This window comes from Mastigoproctus giganteus, chromosome 1 (genome assembly GCF_048544385.1).
Source record: "Mastigoproctus giganteus isolate SK-2022 chromosome 1, ASM4854438v1, whole genome shotgun sequence".
NCBI lineage: Eukaryota > Metazoa > Arthropoda > Arachnida > Uropygi > Thelyphonidae > Mastigoproctus > Mastigoproctus giganteus.
In genome coordinates, this window is record NC_143575.1 from 197344665 (window position 1) to 197361902 (window position 17238).

The 17238-nt window shown below is 38.2% G+C and overlaps 1 protein-coding gene across 1 annotated transcript in view; it reads right to left on the reverse strand.

Moving 5' to 3' along the window:
- The window catches only part of LOC150091432 (leucine-rich repeat serine/threonine-protein kinase 1-like), a 595643-nt gene that overhangs the window by 184183 nt on the left and 394222 nt on the right, over window positions 1–17238 (reverse strand). Inside the window, exon 19 of the mRNA XM_090390319.1 lies at window positions 10646–10836. Coding sequence (XP_090246445.1) covers window positions 10646–10836 — 191 coding nt within the window. The remainder of the gene's footprint in view (window positions 1–10645; window positions 10837–17238) is intronic.

The window sequence follows — 17238 nt, forward strand, 5'->3', positions numbered from 1 at the left end:
TTAATCTTGCCAGGCAATTAGATTTGGAAGTCGATGGTGATGATGTCAATGAGCTGTTGGATTCACATAGTCAGGAGCTGACAATGAATGAGCTCATAGAGATGCGTGAGCAAAACGTAACTGAAGTATCCCACACTTCAGACCCAGTTCCACCAGAAAAGCACATGACAATTGTAAACTTGACAGAAGGTCTCAGCTCAATTGAAAAGGGCTTAAAAATTTTAGAAAACATAGACTCCAATGAAGAATGCGTTATAGCTACAAAGCAAGGAATAAAAAAATTATTGGCTTGCTACGAAGAAATTCTGTGTGGAAAAAAGAAGGCGCTGTGTCGTCAGACGAATTTGTTAAATTTTATGAAGCCATCGACATCGAAATAACTTTTTTAAGTAAGTCATTTATTTTTTTAATATATATTTTGTATTAATATGTATAAAGAACTGCAATTTTTTTAATATTTTTCTTCTAAACTAGTGTTTTTGTTAGTCCTTGGTCCCAATTAAACAAAATTTATATGTATTTATATGCAAATTTGCACCCCGACTTACGCAAATGCGACTTAAGCGATTTTCGTCGGACCCACCTATCGTGTAACTTCGGGGTATTACTGTATTATCTTTGTTGGTTGAATGGGTCGGCTTTTGCTATGTCATGCCTACCATCCTCATATCACACAGCAGCCTGTCAAACGCTGATTTTGTTCTACTGTAAGACCCACTACCAAGGTAGTGGATCTTACAGTAGAACAGTTCATCTGTCCCAACTTTCATTTGAAATGAAATATCTGTTTGCATGTTTCCAAATTTCTACGTATACCACAGCTGTTGACAGCACTGTTCTGCAGTGGGAACTCTTGTTCCCAAACTCAGAGGAATAGCAATAACCAAAAGATGTACCAGACTCTTTTATGAAGAGTAATATTCTTACTGAGCTATGCCGTAGTGAGTTATTTTTGTTTATATAGCAAACAAAAATGAAACATCTCCCTTTTCGACCTCCAATTGATACCACAAAGTAATGAAGCTTAATTATAGAATAAAATGCATCAATGTTCAATAGTACAGTTGTTTTCAGAAAAATGTAATTATTATAAGCTTCTTTCAAAATTAATGCTCACATATTAATAACAATTTGACATATTAATGCTAAGCAGATTTGGATGGTGGTGCCTTCTGAAATCAGATTAACGGTTAATGGTTGCAACATAATGTAGTAGTAGTAGTAGTGGCATGTGATGCAAGAAAGCAAATGTATGAGCTTATGCAGCATCAGCCAAAAAAAAAAAAATTACACCATTCCCTCCAAATGCCTGTCCAGTTCCTCCTTAAATTTATTTAACCTATCTTCCACAACAACAGATGGAAGTTTGTTCCAGCAATTAACCGCCCGCTGGCTAAAGGCAAATTTCCGCACATCTATTCTACATCTGTCTTTTCTTAATTTGAATTTATGCCCCCTTAGGTTCGTAATCTGAACAAGTGGAAGGATCCCATCAGAATTCAGCGTGCTCAACCCATTCAAAGCCTTTTACACCTCAATGAGATCACCGTGCAGGTGCCTAGTCTCCAGCCACTGCAATTTGCAGAACTTAAGCCTCTCTTGGTAAGAGGATCCCTTCACTCCCCTCATCAATCTTGTTGCCCTTCTCTGTACATGCTCAAGCAAATCTGCATCCTTCCTAAAATGAGGCCTCCAGACCTGTATGCAGCACTCAAGGTGCGGCCTAACCATTCGCTTATACAGAGTGACAATCACCTCCTTTCCTTCTCCCTGCTAGCAAAATTCCTATATATCATTGACAAAACCCCATGACCTGCCCTGGCAGCCTGTCTGCATTGCTCAGAAAACTTCATATCTGACTGCACAATTACTCCTAGGTCTTTTTCATTTTCTACCATCTTAAGTATAGTACCACACAGTTGGTATGTTTCTCGGGGGTTATTTCTATCCATATGCAGTATTCTACATTTGTCAAGGTTAAACTTCAGTTGCCACTTCTTAGCCCATCTGCCCAAATTATATAGATCCTGTTGCAGTAGCACACTGCCATTACTGTCATTAACAACCCTGCTAACCTTTGTATCATCTGCAAACTTTGACACTAAGCCTGATATACCTTCATCGATATCACTGATAAATATACAAAACGACAGTGGGACCAAAACCGAACCCTGTGGGACTCCACTAATAACATTAGTCCATGAATAGCAGCACCTGTTAATTACCACTCTCTGTCTTCTCCCACTCAACCATCCTTTTATCCATTGTAGCAATTTACCCTTAATACCATTCTGCTCCAATTTGTACAATAGTCTTCCATGCACAACAGTGTCAAAAGCCTTCCTGAAATCCAAATATATGATATCAAAATTATTTTTTGCATCTAGTTCCTTTGTAACCACATCATAATATCCTATCAAAGTTGTCAGACAAGGCTTTCCCTTAACAAACCCATGCTGTGTCTGAATAATTGCTGCAGGCTTGTCTAGATGATCCTGTAATGATTCTTTAAACAGTGACTCCATTATTTTACCCAGAACAGAAGTTAAACTAACTGGTCTGTAATTACTCATGTCACCCTTCGATCCCCTTTGTGAATTGGGGATACATTTGAACATCTCCAGTCCGTGGGGACCTCCCCTGAGTCCAAGGATGCTCTCATAATTATGGCTATGGGTTTGCTTAGTTGCTTTACCGCCTCCTTTAATATAACTGGATAGATCCCATACTCCAGGTGCCTTTCTTATGTTTAACTTCAACAATTTCTCCTCCACTCTGCTCTCAGTTATTACAAAATCATTAAGCACCCTGCTACAATTTGATAACCTTCTGCCATTTTCAAACCTTAATAACTCCTCATGTGTGAATGTAGATGCAAAATACTCATTCAGTTTGTTTGCTGTCTGAGCAGGATCATAAACAGCCAAACCATCGATATCCAGTGGACCGATCAGATTCATTCCCTTCCTTTTAGAGTTTATATAAGTAAAGAAATCCTTGCTGTTTTTCTTAGCATCTTTTGCCAAGGATTTCTCGTAATCTGCCTTTGCCTGCCTAACCTCCTTTGTGACCTGATTACAGACTAGCTTATATCTACCATAGGCTTCTGAGTTGCTTGATAATTTATATGCATCCCATGCATTTTTCTTCTCCGCCACGAGTCTCATTAGTTCATTTGATAACCATTTAGGCCTAAACCTTGAACAATATTTCTTAATAGGTATGAAACTTTTAGTAGCATCCATGATTAATTCCTTGAATGCTTCCCACTTAGAATTTACTGTTTTTAACATCGTCAATTGATCCCACTGTACAGAAGTTAAAAACTGTCTGAGACCACTGTACTCACCTTTACGAAAGCAAAAACCCTTTCCTTTACCACTGATGGTAATAATATCTTTAAGTTAATCCCACATCAGTACACCGTAATCACTGCCACCTAGTGGTTCCTTTATCTGCAAATCCTTAATACACGAATGATCACTGCTGATAACCAGATCACGAGTATTACCCTCTCTGGTTGCCTCTCGAACATGCTGCTGCAGAAAACAATCATTCAATAAATCCACAAAAGTCTTACTAGTGTGTGAGTGACCAACCCACAAGTTCCAGTCAATATCTGGGAAGTTAAAATCCCCCATTATAAGACATTCTGATTTACTAGCACACTCTATTTCTCTGTACAATTGTTCATTGTACTCATTCGAGTCATTAGGCCTATAACACACTCTTACTCTTATTTTTGCTTTTGCAGTGCTTATGTTACACCAAACTGACTCAAGAGTGCACTGTTCATCTATATCAACTGGATGCACTTCTTTTGATTTTATGTTTTTCTTAATTAGCAGCATAACACTTCCTCCCTTCATATCCTGTCTATCCTTTCTGTACACATTGTATTCCACAAATTCCGGTTCTACATTCCTTATAACTGTGTGACACCACGTCTCTGCTATCCCAACAATATCCGCCTTTGATATCTTGACCAACACATCAAATTTATTTACTATACTTCTAGCATTGGTATACATGCAAGTATATATGTTCCTATTCTTATTATTAGTTACTCTAACACATCCCATATACCCACCTGTTGCACGATGATTGCCATCAGTCCCTGAAACCCCCAGCACCCCTCGCTCCAGGTTGCTACTTATTCTAATAGAAGTTGTGTAAGCATTAGCATTAGCATTAGCATTAGCATTAGTAGAGGCATTTGATGCAAGAAAGCAAGCTTATGCAGCATCAGCCAAAAAAAAAAAAAAAAAAACCCACTTCCACTTCACCCCTCTGTTCGTTCAAAATACCTGTCCAGCTGAGCTTTAAACTTATTTAGGCTATCAACCTCCACCACAAGGGATGGAAGTCTGTTCGTTCCACCAACCAACCAACCACCCGCTGGCTAAAGGCAAATTTCCGCACGTCTATCCTACATCTGTCTTTCCTCAATTTGAATTTATGCCCTCTCAGGTGATTTTTTTGAGCTAGAGGAAGAATCCCATCAGCATTGAGAATGCTTAAACCATTCAAGGCTTTATACACCTCTATCAGATCACCTCGCTGGTGCCTAGTCTCCAGACACTGTAATTTGCAAAATGTAAGTCTTTCTTCGTAAGAGCACCCCTTTGTTCCATTCACTAATCTTGTTGCCCTTCTCTGTACTCGTTCCAGCAGCTCTACATCCTTCTTGAAATGAGGCCTCCAGACCTGTATACAGTACTCTAGGTGTGGCCTGACCATTGCCTTATACAATGGAATAATCACCTCCTTATCCCTGCTGGAAAAATTCCTGTATATCATTGACAATACTCCATGAGCTACTTTTGCCGCCCGTCTGCACTGCTCAGAGAACTTCATATCTGCCTGCACAACCACCCCCAAGTCCCTTTCATTCTCTACCACTGTCAGTGTAGTATCACAGAGTTGATACGTTGCTCTGGGGTTGCTGTTTCCCATGTGTAGTACTTTACATTTGTCAATGTTAAACTTCATTTGCCACCTCTCAGCCCATCTCCTCAACCTTTCCAGATCCTGTTGCAGCAACATAGTGTCAGTAGTGTCCTTGACAACCCTGCCAACCTTTGTATCGTCTGCAAACTTGGACATTAAGCTTGATATACCATCATCAATATCATTTATAAATACAGAAAACAATAATGGACCCAACACTGAGCCCTGAGGGACTCCACTAATAACATTAGTCCACGATGAGCAGTGTCCATTGATTACCACTCTCTGTCTTCTCCCCCTCAACGACCCCTTTATTCATAGCAGCAATTTGCCTCCAATGTCACACTGCTCCAATTTGTGAAGCAGTCTTCCATGTGCAACAGTATCAAAAGCCTTTCTAAGATCCAAGTATATATAATATCAAAGTTATTCCCTGCATCCAGTTCTTTTGTGACTGCATCATAGTATCCAATCAAGTTGGTCAGGCAAGACTTCCCCTTAACAAAACCATGCTGTGTCTGAGCTATAACTGAAGTCTTGTCTAAATGATCCTGCAGTGCTTCTTTAACCAGTGCCTCCATTAATTTTCCTGGAACAGAAGTTAAGCTCACAGGTCTATAATTACTTGTTTCAGCCTTTGATCCTCCTTTGTGAATTGGGGTCACATTTGCACATTTCCAGTCTATGGGTACCTCCCCTGAGTCCAAGGAAGCTCTCATAATTATGGCTAAGGGTTTGCTTACTTCCTTTGCTGCCTCCTTTAATATAACTGGATAGATCCCATCCACCCCGGGTGCCTTTCTTGTGTTTATCTTCAACAGTTTCTCCTCCACTTTACTCCCAGTTATTTCAAGATTCTGTAGCTTACTGCTAGAGTTGAATACACCTCTGGCATTCCCCTTGCTGAATAACTCCTCATGTGTGAATTTCGATGCAAAATATTCATTTAGTTTGTTAGCTACCTAAGCAGGATCATCAACAGTTGACCCATCAATATCAAGTGGACTAATCTGATTCATCCCCTTCCTTCTAGAGTTTACATAAGTAAAGAACTCTTTGCTGTTTTTCTTTGCATCCCTTGCCAAGGATTTCTCGTTATCTGCCTTCGCCTGCCTAACCTCCTTTGTAACTTGGTTGCATATCAACTTGTATCTATCATAGGCTTCTGTGTCATGTGTTAATTTCAAAAGTATCCCATGCATTTTTCTTCTCTGCCATATGCCTCATTAGTTCATCTGACATCCATTTTGGCCTAAACCTTGAACAATATTTCTTAGTTGGTATGTAAAGCCTAGTAGCTTCCAAGATAAGTTCTTTGAATGCTTCCCATTTTGAATTTGCTGTTGGTAACATCATCAGTTGATCCCACTGTATAGAATTTAAATACTGTCTCAGTCCATGTCTCCTTTACGGAAGCAATAACCCTTCCCTTTACCCTTAATGGTAGTTACCTCTTTGAGTAAATCCCACTTCAGCACACTGTGATCACTGCCACCTAGTGGTTCATTTATCTGCACATTCTTAATGCATGAAGAATCACTGCTGATAATCAAATCAAGAGTATTACTCCCTCTAGTTGCCTCCCGAACATGCTGATGTAGAAAACAATCATCCAATAAATCCACAAAAGCCTTGCTAGTGTGTGAGTAACCAGCCCCCAAATTCCAGTCAATGTATGGGAAATTAAAATCTCCCATTATAAGACTCTCTGATTTACTGGCCCACTCTATTTCCCTGTACAGTTCCTTATTATACTCATCAGAGTCATTAGGCCTATAGCACACTCCTACTCTCAATTTTGATCTCCCAATGCTTATGTCACACCAAACTGACTCGACACTGCACTGTCCAGCGAAGACGACTGGCTTCACTTCCTTGGATTTTATGTGTTTCTTAACTAATAGCATAACCCCTCCCCCCTTCCTATCCTGTCTATCCTTTCTGTAGACGTTGTACTCCCCAAATTGCAGTTCTGCATCCCTTATATCTGTGTGACACCACGTCTCTGATATCCCAACAATATCTGCCTTCTATGTTTTGAGCAATACCTCAAATTCATCAAATTTATTTACTAAACTCCTAGCATTGGTGTACACGCAAGTATACCTGCACCTGTTTCTATTCTTAGCTACCCTAACACAACCCATGTGTTTACTTGTACCGCAATGGCTCCCAGCAGTCTCTGAAATACCATGCATCTTGTTTTTCTGGTTTCTGCTCATTCTAATAGAAGCAGTGCAAGAATCTCTTTCACCTCTGCCAGTGGCTAATGTCAATCTATTGGTCTTTGTCTCCTCCCAAGCTAGCAGTTTTCCGACCCACCTAACACTGCCTCGATAGCATCAGCAAATATTCTTTCACCTTCACCTCTGCCTGTGGCTACTTTTAACCTTTTAGTCTGTGAATCCCCCCCAAGCTAGCAGTTTTCCGACCCACCTAACACTGCCTCAATAGCATCAACAAATATTCTTGCACCCTTTCTATTTAAGTGTATCCCATCCCTGGAGAAGCAGTCTCTCTTGTTAACAAACACAGACCAGGCTGAAAAAAATTTTACCCCTTGAGCCTTGCACATTTCCTCCAGGGCCGAATTGATTGACAAGGCTCTCATCATGTACTCCCTCCTATCGTGTCTCAGCAGAATTGCAGACACTTTCAAATTTAACCCTAATTCACAACTTTTTTACAACATTGACCTGTACTTGTTAAGTAAATCTGTAGATCTCCTACTCTTAATGTCATTGGTGCCAACGTGTACAACAATATCACCTTTTGTGCCCTTAAAAGATGACATATGCTTTACAACGTCATCAACTTTTGCCCCTGGTAGACATACCCTGGTCCTGTTCCATCTATCTTTTTACACAATATATTCTCCGTCTCCCTGACAATAGAGTCACCAAAAATAACTAGTTCCTTTGGGACTAGCGCATTCTGCCTTGGAGATTGCTGCCTGATGCCTAGGAGTGAGCTCTGGCGTTGAGTTGGGCAGATGAGAGCTTGACGGGCCCCTCGTATTAATTTCTTCGAGGGCATCTACCCTACACCTCAAGCTCTCATAGACGCCTAGTAGAATGCTGAGTTGACGCCTAATTTCTAGACCCTCTCTGCACCTGGCACACACAAAGACATCATCTTCCTTGGCTAGATCATGTTCTGTTCCAGAGAGTTCGGCAAACATTTCACAAGTTGCACATTTTTTTTAGGCTGTGATGCGTTGGAGAATTGCCCCCCCCCCTTCAGTTCTCCTCCGAGTCACAGCACTCCTGCCACTTTTTGCCCGTTGCTTTGCTGCTCTAGTCTAGGGCATGATTTTTAAATTAATAAGATCAACAAATTTAATTAATTAATTGTCAATACTACGCTATCTAATAGAATCCTAAATGTAGTGATGTGTATTACGCTATATAATTATACGTTAGAGCTGCATAGTTACCACAATTAAAAATGTGAATTCCCTACTACTCTATACAAAAACAATGGCTGCAAGATTCGAATGAAATAACGGTTTTACGTATATTAAGTAGTAATCTACAAAAATTCTTTTATCTAAATTTAAAAAAAAAAAAATAACCAGCGTAACAATAACTATAAGACTATGTATAAAAAAAAAAACTTGGTTTTTGTCTAACAAGTAACAAGTATGCAATTAATTCCAGGGCACATTTTCCATTATGCCTTTTGCAATTTTTTCCATTCTACATGTCATCTCATAGCTTTGAAAAGGAAGGATGTAAGATGTAATATGCTGTTGTTTACAAAAATTTATAACCAAACATATCACAACAGATAGCTCATTTTCATTTCTCCTCTCAGAGAAAAATGTTTAGGGTTTGTGAGTTTTCCTGTGTGCAATACTGCCGTCAGTGATGAACCACACCATATTTTTTTTTTAAACTGCATCTGTAATTGATGCCAGATAAGGGTAAAATTGAATGTCCACAGTAATTACTCTGGGATAAGTCTTGTTATTTATAAAAATTTAATTGTCTAGTTTTGAGAATATACCACAGAAGGGAATACAGTAGGTCAATGGTTCACATTTGGAAACCACTGCATTAACTGGTTCTTCCTACTTGAGGTAAAGGAGTTTGTTTTTGTCAGTGTCTACTGTTAATTTTTTGTGTCTGCCATAAACTGCATTATTTTTTATATTCCTCTTTGGGGGAAATGACCACACTGGCATTATATCTGAAACTTTGGTATAATAAGGCATAGTATATTGAGGTGGCAGTGTGTTTAATAGGTATGTCATTTGTTATAAAATTTCTCTCTCATTTTCTGGTTTTATCACCAGAAAAGAATTTTAAAAATAGGGGATGATAGAGAAACAGAAGGTTGAAATCTTCCTCTTATGTTGTTGTTATTTGGTTTTTAGGAGCATTAGGAACTAAGGCCATATTGCTCCAGGGATATGCTGTGGTCATTCCGTGACCTTTCCGCATCCTCCGTATTTAGTGGTCACGGGCTCGAACCCCGGTCTAATTAAGAAGCGTGTGCTACGCACTGCTGTTCCTGCCCACCTGTCTACGGAGGCGCTCTTCTTCCTCTTATACTGATTGTAAAAATTCAGTGCATCACTTTGCCATTATTCACAAGTGCAGTGGATCACAAAATTTGTGTGAAACATGGTCATAACACATGGTCATAAATGTTGAACCATTTATGACAGAACGAACCTTCACCATAATCCAGCAGTAAGCTACTAGAAATCATAAAGAAAGGGCCGTGGACTGGGTGGGAGAATGAGCAGGTTGACAAATAAAATTTAATAATTTGCACATTTGTTGAATGTAGTTACTCCTTTAGTAAATAAAAAAAAAACATCATTTATTGAATAACTTATCAGCTATTAAAATTTCATGATAAAATGATTGTAAGTCTACCATGTTTGGATAGGCAGGTGGGCAGAATACATACAGGATGTTTCTAAATAATGTATACACACTTTAAAAATTTATATTTAATGAACAATATATACAAATGTAAATTTTTTTTGATACTTTAAAGACAAAAAACATTATTATTTTTTTTTACAACAATAAAACTTTACTCTTATTGTTTCACACAAGATTGTATTTCTTACAGCTTCAATGTTTTCATTACTTCTTGATGTCCTCTTCCTGCCACATGCTAAGTTATTGATATTCTGAATGGTTCCATGCTCCTCAAATTTATCTTGCAAACAAGTAACTGTTAAACATGTGGGCCTTTTGTTCCATTTTGTGATTTTCAAGCATGCTGAACTTCACAAATATTTTCATATTTCCAATACCATTTTATAATAGCCTTTCTTTCTTCAAAACTTAATTGGGTACTCTCCATTTTAGAGGTATCTATAAAATAAAACAAAAATTAAATTATTGTAAAAAAATAGTCAATTTTTAGGCTACAAAATGAGTTTAAGAAAATTAAATTGGTGCATATTGTTCATTAAATATAAATTTTTAAAGTGTGTATACATAATTTCGAAACACCATGCATATAAAAAAATAAATTAAAAAAAAACTGTTATTGTCAAACCTTTCTTATTTCAGATTCCGAATATGGGGTCCCATACTATATATAATAATCTTGCGATATGAGAGAAATGAGCACCTCTCCTAATCATTTAACTTAGTTCAATAAGACAAATTAATATCCTGTTATAAAACTAGAATTTTATAACAGGATATTAATTATTACAGGATATTACCGTAATGTTGCATCCAGAAATTCCAGTTTGCAGTTGATCTTCTGATGGCAACAAAGAAGGTAAAAGCAGTGAACGATTATCCCAAGTTAAACCCACTTCAAACTTATTAAGAAGATTCAATATATAGCTAGGAACATCTGGTCTGTTCTGACCTTTAAATAACTGCTTTAAATCTTCAATTTTCATAATTCCTAAAAAGAAAAAAGGAAATCAGAAATACATAAAAACACTTTAAATTTCAGATTTACCAATGAACCTATATTTTAATTAAACATATAGTTACATTTAACCATATATCAAGACAAATGAGCAATTGAAAGCTAAATGAGGGAAATCAGAAAGAATATCTTAGAAAGATATGCTTTATTAAAGGGGTATCAAGGTGAATAAAATCAAAACAATTCTTTTGCTACCTATAAACCATACTCAACCCCAATTTATTTTTCCGATATGTTCATAAAAGTTGACCTGTCACACACAAGAAAGGAAATAGGGGTGGTCATATATGCATATTCATTACAAGTTTTAAAATGTGGCATGTAATGTACCACATACGGTACAGAGATGTGGTACATGACTAACTAGCAAACGTTATGGCATTATTTTCGAAACAAAACATAGAATATTTTGAAAACTATATATCTTTGAGTTGCGTCCAGGGAAATCAGCCGAAAAGCAGCTGCTAAGATAGGCTTATACCTACATTACAAACAATACCATTATCTAGTGGTTAACCTTAAAATGTTTTAAACAAATAGTGTCAGCAAAATGCTAATCTGCCATTCCTTTAAAATATGAAGTACCACTGTGACAGCTGCTTCAAGGCTAGTAGTCTGTCATGAGATCATAAATGACTCAGATTAACAAATATGTGCTCTCATCACCAATTGACCACAAATGCTCAATTAGTGATGACAGCATTAGCATTAGTAGAGGATTATGATGCAAGAAAGCAATCTTATGCAGCATCAGCAAAAAAAAAAAAAAAAAAAAAACGCTTCCATTTCACCCCTCCGTTTGTTCAAAATACCTGTCCAGCTGAGCCTTAAATTTATTTAGGCTATCAACTTCCACAACAAGGGATAGAAGTCTGTTCCAACAACCAACTACCCACTGGCTAAAGACAAATTTCCACATATCTATCCTACTTCTGTCTTTCCTCAATCTGAATTTATGCCCTCTCAGGTGATTATTTTGAGCAAGAGGAAGAATCCCATCCGCATTGAGTATGCTCAAACCACTCAAAGCTTTATACACCTCTATCAGATCACCTCGCTGGTGCCTAGTCTCCAGACACTGTAATTTGCAAAACTTAAGCCTTTCTTCGTAAGAGCAACCCTTCGTTCCATTCACTAATATTGTTGCCCTTCTCTGTACTCGTTCCAGCAGCTCTACATCCTTCTTGAAATGAGGCCTCCAGACCTGTATACAGCACTCAAGGTGTGGCCTAACCATTGCCTTATAGAACGGAATAATCACCTCCTTTTCCCTGTATATCATTGACAAGACACCATGAGCTACTCTCGCAGCCCATCTGCACTGCTCAGAGAACTTCATATCTGCCTGCACAATTACTCCCAGGTCCTTTTCATTCTCTACCACTGTCAGTGTAGTACCACAGAATTGATACACTGCTCTGGGATTGCTGTTTCCCATATGTAGTACTTTACATTTGTCAATGTTAAACTTCATTTGCCACTTCTCAGCCCATCTGCTCAACCTTTCCAGATCCTGTTGCAGCAGCATAGTATCAGTAGTGTCCTTAACAACTCTGCCAACCTTTGTATCGTCTGCAAACTTGGACATTAAGCTTGATATACCATCATCAATATCATTTATAAATACAGAAAACAATAATGGACCCAACACTAAACCCTGAGGAACTCCACTAATAACATTAGTCCATGATGAGCAGTGTCCATAGATTACCACTCTCTGTCTTCTCCCCCTCAACAATCCCTTTATCAATATCAGATTTGCCTCCAATGCCACACTGCTCCAATTTTTGCAGCAGTCTTCCATGTGCAACAGTATCAAAAGCTTTTCTAAGATCCAAATATATAATATATTTGGATATATCATATCCAAATAAATAAAGTTATTCCCTGCATCCAGTTCTTTTGTGATCATAGTATCCAATCAAATTGGTCAGGCTAGACTTCCCCTAAACAAAATCATGCTGTGTCCGAGATATCACTGAAGTCTTGTCTAGATGATCCTGCAGTGCTTCTTTAACCAGTGCCTCCATTAATTTTCCTGGAACAGAAGTTAAACCCACAAGTCTATAATTACTTGTGTAGCCTTTGATCCTCCTTTGTGAACTGGGGTCACATTTGCACATCTCCAGTCTATGTGTACCTCCCCTGAGTCCAAAGAAGCTCTCATAATTATGGCTAAGGGTTTGCTTACTTCATTTGCTGCCTCCTTTAATATAACTGGAGAGAATCCAACCACCCCAGGTGCCTTTTTTATGTTTATCCACAACAATTTCTCCTCCAATTTCCTCTCAGTTATTACAAAATCATCTAGCTCTTGGTCTTGTTATGGTTTGAAATTTAATTCGATCATTAGAAATGAGATTATTTATTTTTGAAAAATGTAGTGCCAGAGTTTACTTCACCTCTGCCATTCCCCTTCCTGAATAACTCCTCATGTGTGAATGTAGATGCAAAATACTTGTTTAGTTTGTTTGCCACCTGAGTAGGATCCTCAACTGTTGAACGATCAATATCCAGTGGACCAATCTGATTCATCCCTTTTCTTCTTGAGTTTACATAGGTAAAGAACTCTTTTCTATTTTTCTTTGCATCCTTTGCAAAGGATTTCTCATAATCTGCCTAATCTCCTTTGTGACTTGGTTACAGACCAGCTTATGTCTATCATAGGTTTCCACGTCACCCATTAATTTATATGTATCCCATGCATTTTTCTTCTCTGCCATATGTCTCATTAGTTCATCTGACATACATTTAGGCCTAAACCTTGAACAATACTTCTTAGTTGGTATGTAAAGCCTAGTAGCTTCCAAGATAAGTTCTTTGAATGCCTCCCATTTTGAATTTGCTGTTGGTAACATCATCAGTTGGTCCCACTGTATAGAATTTAAATACTGTCTCAGACCATCGTAGTTGCCTTTACGAAAGCAAAAACCCTTCCCTTTACCCCTGCTGGTAGTTACCTCTTTGAGTAAATCCCAACTCAGCACACTGTGATCACTGCCACCTAGTGGTTCCTTTATCTGCAGATTCTTAGCAAATGAAGAATCACTACTTATAATCAGATCAAGAGTATTACTCCCTCTAGTTGCCTCTCAAACATGCTGATGTAGAAAATAATCCTCCAATAAATCCACAAAAGTCTTGCCAGTGTGTGAGTGACCAATCCACGAATTCCAGTTAATATTTGGGATATTAAAATCTCCCATTATAAGACTCTGATTTACTAGCCCACTGTATTTCTCTGTACAGTTTCTTATTATACTCAACAGAGTCATTAGGCCTATAGCACACTCCTACTCTCAATTTTGATCTCCCAATGCTTATGTCACACCAAACTGACTCGACACTGCACTGTCCAGCGATGTCGACTGGCTTCACTTCCTTGGATTTTATGTGTTTCTTAACTAATAGCATAACCCCTCCTCTCTTCCTATCCTATCTATTCTATCTGTACACATTGTACTCCCCAAATTCCAGTTCTGCATTCCTTATATCTGTTACACCATGTCTCTGATATATTCCAACAATATCTGCCTTTGATGTTTTGAGCAATACCTCAAATTCATCAAATTTATTTACCAAACTCCTAGCATTGGTGTACACGCAAGTATACATGCACCTGTTCCTATTCTTAGCTACCCTAACACAACCCATGTGTTTACTTGTACTGCAATGACTCCCAGCAGTCTCTGAAATATTCTGCATCTTGTTTTCCAGTTTTGTGTTTATCCTCAACTCTCATTCTGAGAGTTGAGGATAAACACTGCTTCTATTGGAATGAGCTGCTGCTCATTCCAATAGAAGCAGTGCAAGAATTACTTTCACCTCTGCCAGTGGCTACTGTTAATCTATTAGTCCTTGTATCCCCCTAAGCTAGCAGTTTTCCGACCCACCTAACACTGCCTCGATAGCATCAGCAAATATTCTTGCACCCTTTATATTTAAGTGTACCCCCATCCCTGTAGAAGCAGTTTCTCCTGTTAACAAGTACAGATCAGGCTGAAAAAAATTCTACCCCTTGAGCCTTTCTCAATCTTTCCAGGGCCGAATTGATCCACAAGGCTCTTATCATATACTCCCTCTTATCGTGTCTGGGCAGAATTGCAGACATTTTCAAATTCAACCCTAATTCACAGCTTGCTTTTTTTCAACAGTGATCCGTACTTGTTAAGTAATTCTGCCGGTCTCCTACTCTTAATATCATTAGTGCCAACGTGTACAACTATATCACCTTTTGTGCCCTTAAAAGATGATATCCGCTCTACAATGTCATCAATCTTTGCCCCTGGCAGACATACCCTGGTCCTGTTCCACCTATCCTTTTTACAAAGCATGTTCCCCGTTTCCCTGACAGCAGAGTCACCAACAACTAGTTCCTGTGGGACCAACGCATTCTGCTTTGGGGGTTGCCGCTGTGTTGCATGATGACCAAGTGCATGCTCCGGCATTGATGTGGGCAGCTGAGAGCTTGATGGGCCCTCAATTTAGATCCTTCGAGGGCATCCACCCTGTCCTTCAAGCTCTCATATAGGCCGATAACAACGCTGAGTTGTCACCTGATTTCCTTACACTCCTTACATCGCGCACACACACACACACAAAGACATCCCCCATGGCAATATCATGTCCCGTACCCGATTGCTCCACAAACATCATGCAAGCAGTGTATTTTAAAAGGCTGTGATTCAGAGGGCAACTGCCCCCATCAGTTCTGCCCTGAGCCACAGCATTCCCATTAGCTTTGCTGCTCTGGTCTGAGTCATGATTTCATTTAATTTCAATAAAATTTCAATTTCAGTACAAAATTATAACCCTAAACTTGTATCCCAACACAGTTATAACACTATATATATTTTTCAGTATCAAGTATTATCTACGAGTTCCGTTTATATAACTTCCGTATCAAGTTATGTATTAATTAATTATGTTGCATTTGTAATATAAGTCGCTATATATATTTAGTTAAAAAGTACAATTTAATTGACAATGATAGTTTAACAAGATCAATAGATTTTACTGATTGATTGACAATATTATACTATATACTATACTATACTAAGCTTACGCTATCTAGTTCGGGATATAACGTTGTATCGTATAACAATGGCGGGAAGTTACGAACGGTAAATCTACGGACACTTAAGTATTAATTAACTTCCAAATCTCGCTGTCTCAATTCAGAATAAACTAAGGATCCTGACTAGGTCTGTAAGCTACTTATAGAAAATAATTTGATATAACAATTGGTCAATAAAGCGGCTAAATATGGCTAAAAAACGTCTCATTCAGCGGAGCTGCAACTTGTAACATGTGGATTTGATACCCTTACCGATACTAAGTAATACCTACAAAATCTCTATCCAAGTTAAACTTTAAACTAAGTATCGTAACTAGGAATATAAAGCTACTCTAGAAAATAAGTTAATATGCCAATTTAAGCTAATAAAACAGTAAAAAGTCTCTATTCCAGGAGCAATAAAAAACTTCTCCACACAAGGCTACCCTCGTTCTCAGTTTCCCATTCTCGTTAGCCCTGGGTTGACCTATATTACTAATATCTTTTAAACAAATGGCTTAGGATAAACAACAGTTTACCTGCATTACTCTTCTAATGAATAAATTATTACAACTGTGCTTTGCTTTTGTTATCTGAAGTTGTATGATCATTTGCATAAGTATATGAAGATGTAATTTTGTGAATGGCTGCAAACTTTCAATAAGGAAACGAGAATTAAAAACTACAATGTGATTTTGCTCTTAGGTAATGCTCCTTGCCACAAAGCAGCGGATCTTAGTAATGTTGCGATTGAGTTCCTGTGCTGTAGGAAACCTGTGCAATAAGGAGGTTAGCACAGGTTTCCTACAGTCTCTTTATGCTGGAATTATTAAGAGTTTTAAAGCACATTATAGGCAACGTCATGTGAAGAAGGTAGTGGAGAGCATCAAAAATAATTAATGCTCCCTAATATCACCTGAATTGTACTTGAAAGGCACATTGTATATATATATATACATATGGCGCCTCCGTAGCCAGGTGGGCAGGAGCAGCAGTGTGCAGCACACGCTTCTTGATTAGACCCAGGTTCGAGCCTGTGCCCACCAAATACAGAGGATGCGGAAAGGTCAGGGAATGACCACTGCATATCCCCGGAGCAATATGGCCTTAGTTGCTAATGCTCCTAAAAACCAAATAACAAAACAAGCCACACATATATATATATATATATAGAATATCATTAGAAAAAGTAAATCAATCCAATAATAAGAATACCATCAAGGACTTAAGAAAACGCAAAAAAAAAAAAAAAAAAAAAATTATTATTATCGCTTTTTACCGACAATCTAGATGACTTCAACTGGGGCCAACCACCCAGA